Source organism: Castanea sativa, chromosome 3, assembly GCF_040712315.1.
Source record: "Castanea sativa cultivar Marrone di Chiusa Pesio chromosome 3, ASM4071231v1".
NCBI lineage: Eukaryota > Viridiplantae > Streptophyta > Magnoliopsida > Fagales > Fagaceae > Castanea > Castanea sativa.
In genome coordinates, this window is record NC_134015.1 from 45164390 (window position 1) to 45169127 (window position 4738).

General features: G+C 37.1%; 1 protein-coding gene across 2 annotated transcripts; it reads left to right on the forward strand.

Annotated features, from left to right (window-relative positions):
• The first annotated feature begins 694 nt into the window (after nucleotides 1–694).
• On the forward strand, nucleotides 695–4416 carry LOC142627044 (sufE-like protein 2, chloroplastic). Of its 2 annotated transcripts, none has more exons than XM_075800829.1 (4): nucleotides 695–1569; nucleotides 2941–3128; nucleotides 3805–3976; nucleotides 4113–4416. In XM_075800829.1, exons 1-2 carry the CDS (start codon nucleotides 916–918, stop codon nucleotides 2956–2958), a joined length of 672 nt encoding a protein of 223 aa, XP_075656944.1. In that variant the 5' UTR covers nucleotides 695–915; the 3' UTR covers nucleotides 2959–3128; nucleotides 3805–3976; nucleotides 4113–4416. The 2 variants fall into 2 exon arrangements, with proteins under 2 accessions (XP_075656944.1, XP_075656943.1); XM_075800828.1 differs by having other exon boundaries at nucleotides 3023–3128.
• Nucleotides 4417–4738: the final 322 nt, after the last annotated feature.

Genomic DNA, 4738 nt, shown 5'->3' on the forward strand with positions numbered 1-4738 from the left:
TAAAAGTACCCGTTAACTAGAGGTGTCGATATTTGATATAATCCACAAACACAACACGGACTTTTATAAATTAAAGTTTGGTTTTAGCGGGTTCGAGTTATAAACGAATTGACTCAAAAGCAACACGATAAGAAACATGTCATTAAGCGAAAAATTCAAGTTGGTGGTATATGCAACTGTGATCTGTCAAACACCTACATCCCATGCCAGCAGACCCACGATGGTGGTGAGGTATGAGGAGAGAGAGAGAGAGAGAGAGAGAGAAGTGGAAGGGACTGATGAGAGAGAAACGGGTGAGAGAGAGTGAAGATCAATAATAAAGAGAGGAAAAAAAAAGCCAATAAAATTTAGTATAAAGACAAAAAAGAAAAGAAAAGAAACCTACTCCAGGATCAAGTACCCCCATTTACTATATCAGCTAATTTATTTTAGCAATAGTAACCTAGGAAATGGTAATTTTGAGTGTGTGTTTCTAAAATGTTAGTGCTCTAAATAAATAACAGTAGACTTTTCAAATATTCTTTTTTAAGAAAGTATTGACTTTTTAATTTACCCCAAAAATTATGGCGCGTAGGGGTAGTAGTGGTTAGTGGCAGTGGCAGCTGGCTGGGCCTGGCGGCGGAGGCCCACTAACTTTCTCCCCCCCTCAATATATATAACTAAAGATTCCCCCCACTATCCTCTACACACAACACAACACAACACAACACAAGCTCTTTAGATTCAGACAACAGACGGTGCGCACTTTAAGGATCTCCCTCCCATTTACTTGCTCTCTCTCTCTCTCTCTCTCTCTCAACTATTCTATTCTTAACCAACTCTCTCTCACACACACACTTTTCACTTTCTCTTACATTAATTTTACTACTTACATTTTTTTTTTGGTTCCTCAGAAAAAACAACAACAACAACAACATGGTCTCTGTTCCAACAACAACAACACCACTTTCTCTTTCTTCTTCTTCTTTTTTGTTTGGTTTTAGTTCCGTGAAATTTTCACAGCGAACTAGGTTGAAGTTTATAGACAACGTGAGCGAGAGAAAATTCACGTTCGCGCCTTTGAAGTGCATTCGCGTATCGGGTTTCGATTCGTGCTCCGCCTTGACGGCGACGGAGGCTCCGCTAGCTCCGTCGTCGGAGCTCGTGTCCGACAAGCTCCACCGCCTGGCGACGGAGTTCAGGGCCCTGCACGAGCCAATCGACCGGGTGAAGCGGCTGCTGCACTACGCCGCGATTCTTCCTCCGGCCGACGAGTCAAGGACTCGGGCTCCGGAGAACCGGGTCACGGGGTGCACGACCCAGGTGTGGGTGGAGGCCGAGTTGGACGAGTCGGGTCGGGTTCGGTTCCGGGCCGACAGCGACTCGGAGATTTCCAAAGGGTTCTGCTCGTGCTTGATTTACGTGCTGGACGGTGCGGATCCGGAGGAAGTGGCTATGGTCAAGGCTGACGACTTGTCGGACTTGAACGTTGGCTTGCACGGCAAGTCGCATTCTAGAGTAAACACGTGGCACAATGTCCTCGTTGCTATGCAAAAGAGGACCAAGGCTTTGCTCCCACAACAACCTCAGGTTAATTATTATTAGCTAATGACAATTACAATTACAACAACAACAACAACAACAACTGCTTGTTGTTTTGTTTATCTAATTATTATTATTCCCTTTAGTCTTTTAAAGATTTCATTTTGTTTTTATTTGCTTTTGGAATTATGTTGTTTACTTTTGAGGATGCATTAATAGTGTGAATAGGGAATAGTGAAAAAAAAAAAGGGTATTTTTTTTTATTTTTTAATGTAACTAAAAATACAAGAAATGTATAAGATTTTGTATCGAGAATGAACGGGCACTTCTAGTTGTTTTTATCATAAATATTCAGGTTCAAATCCCATTCCTCCACTTAAAGATGTATCCACACAAAAAGAAGATGTATAGAAGATATTTAAGTATTAGATTTGTTGTTTACTTTGACGGCGTTATAAATGGATGAGTTGGTATGTGAAGTTTTAGATTTTGTTCTGTATGTGTTGGTGCTGTTTTTGTGTGAATAGAGAATAGGGAAAAAAGGGTTTTTCTATTTTATTTTTATTTTTATGTAACTATAAATAGAAGAAATGTACAAGACTTTGCATCGCGAATGATCTTTATGTTAACGGGCACTTCTGGTTGTTGTATCTACAAAAAAGATATATATAAGATATTGAAGTATTAGATTTGTTGTTTACTTTGATGGCGTTATAGATGGAGAGTTGGTAAAAGAATGTGAAGTTTTAGATTTTGTTATGTATTGGTCGGTACTGTTTTAGAGTGAATAGGGAAAAGGGGATTTTTTTTTAAAGGGTATTTATTATGTAATTAAAAATAGAAGAAATGTAATTTTCAAAAAATGAAATAGAAGAAATATTTAAGATTGTATCACCAATGACTGTTTCTGTAAGAGATGTTGATGGTTCAAATTCTCCTCCTCCACTTAAGATGTGTAAAAAAAAAAGAATAAGATTGCATTTGTTTGGGTTTCTTTTTTCCAATAGTTCCGTTGGGAGAGGGGTGATTTGAACCTTGGATGTCTCAGTTAGAGATATTAGGAGTTACCAATTGAGCAATAAGGTTCTTAGCGCATCTAATTGGGTTTCTCTTCATGTTTTTAATCTTGCTATTTAGTAGATCTTTTCACTTTATGCATTTTGCCACCAGGGCCTTAGAACATATTAATTGGTGATATTGGGAGAAATTCAACTATGCTAATTGGAGGAAAATTTTGATGATTCTTCTGTTTTTGCCTTTATGGTGAATTTTCTGGCGGTGTTAGGTTCATAAGATTCGTGCTTTAAATGCAAGCAAGGTTCTTGTGTTATAATGTGTTGAAGGTTAAAGAACTTGTTACTGTAATAAACCACTAGAAAATAGTGTTTTGTTGATTATTTTTATTTTATATGGGTCCAGAGTTGCAAGGGGTATTAAGTATTAACAACTGCGGAGAAGATTTGGCCTCGTATATGGACATCTGAGGCATTGATTATGGCAGATACCACAGGATGGCAAAAGCTGGATGTCAATTTAGCACGGTCTTAAGTGTGGATTTTATTTGGGAAAACGTGCATGCGATTCTTGATTAGGCTGGATTTTGAAAGGTACTGTCTTACTCCTTATTTGTTTCTTTCTTTTTGGTTGATTTGTTAAGCTAATGAATACAAAACAAACTTTTCAACTATCTCTCAATATAACGTGTCTTTAATTACAAGATGATGGCAACTCCTTTAGGCTTTAGGGATTAGGTTCATGCACTGGTGACTACAGAAACCCACTTGAGATTTTTTCAGCAATAATTGGTTCTTTCAATAATTTACTTGTGACTTGGATGTACCATTAGTCCAACCTAGCTCAAATATTTGATTTTGTGCCCTGGAGGCTCAGCTTTGTGGTCATTCTGGCTATATTGCCATTAGCCAAACGTAAAGACATAAGCACACCTTTCTGCCAACGTTTATAATCTTGACGTGTGAGCTTGTATTGGACAAAAACTGTTTTACCTTCATTCATGAACTTTATTATTCTCCTTCACTATGCCTAATATCCCAGATTGTTGAAATTGCCCTTTAAAAATAAAACAAAAAACTGCTTTGAATATGACAGATGAAGCAAAATAAACAATTTGTAATGAAGAAACATGCTGATGATGAAATCATCAATCACCTGGATGTGCTCTCTTTGTGAAGAACACCCACATCTTATGTATTACTTCTATTTGCCTCTAACTGTATATTGATGGTAACGGTTTATGTGTACTGGCTGTCAACTCTCTGGCAGATGCTGCAGCCGGTCTTGCATACATGTACCTTCTCAAGGCAGCTGCAGTTTCATCTCCTTTGCATGTTACATATGTAAACACTTGGGTAGAATAAAAGCGCGTGCTCATGATCGTGAACTTATACCAACAATTACCTGTGCTTCTTCTAATGCTGTGCAAACAATTCTTAAGGTAGATTTTATTATCTCTGTCATTTTGCTCTGTTCAATTATTACCTGTGCTTCTTCTAATGTTGTGCAAACAATTCTTAAGTTATGCTGATGTATTAATTGGTCCATGCTTTTTTATGTGCTGAATTGTTTTCCAGGGATTCCTATAATATAAATTTTAAACATACTTTATGGACCTGATCCCTACATGACTGCAATATTACCAAGTTGTTTCAGTGGATGGCTATAATGGGAAATGAAGAGGTTGCTGAGATATTTCCAGGACACCACGAGAGACTTCAATAGTATCACTGTTGCCTTGCCTGCACTATTACCATGTAACCCTTTAGTTGCTTTAGGGTTTTTTCTCTTCTTTTCTTTTTTTGGGTATAACTACTTTTTAAGATATGTGGTATGGATTAAACGTGGCTTTTGGATTTTATATCATATCAATTTTGTTTACTTTCTAGTTGTATCTTGTATTTAATAAAAGGAATGTTTTTTAAAAAGTTTTTTGTCCTAAAATTTTCCAGTTCCTGGGTTGATTATTTTCATCCTTCTCTGGCAAATGGCAGTGGTCTGGGAACCATCTTTTACTGGAACTTATGACCTATCCTCCTTCAACTTTTTCCTTTGTGTCTTATTGATGACATGGTTGATATGGTTCTGAATTAAATTTTTGAATCAATCTTCATTAGCAAAATCAGCAGCATATTAAGATAATAGTGCTTTTTAATTAATCGGCAATAATACTTTTACTTTCTTGTGTTTATTGGGATCATAT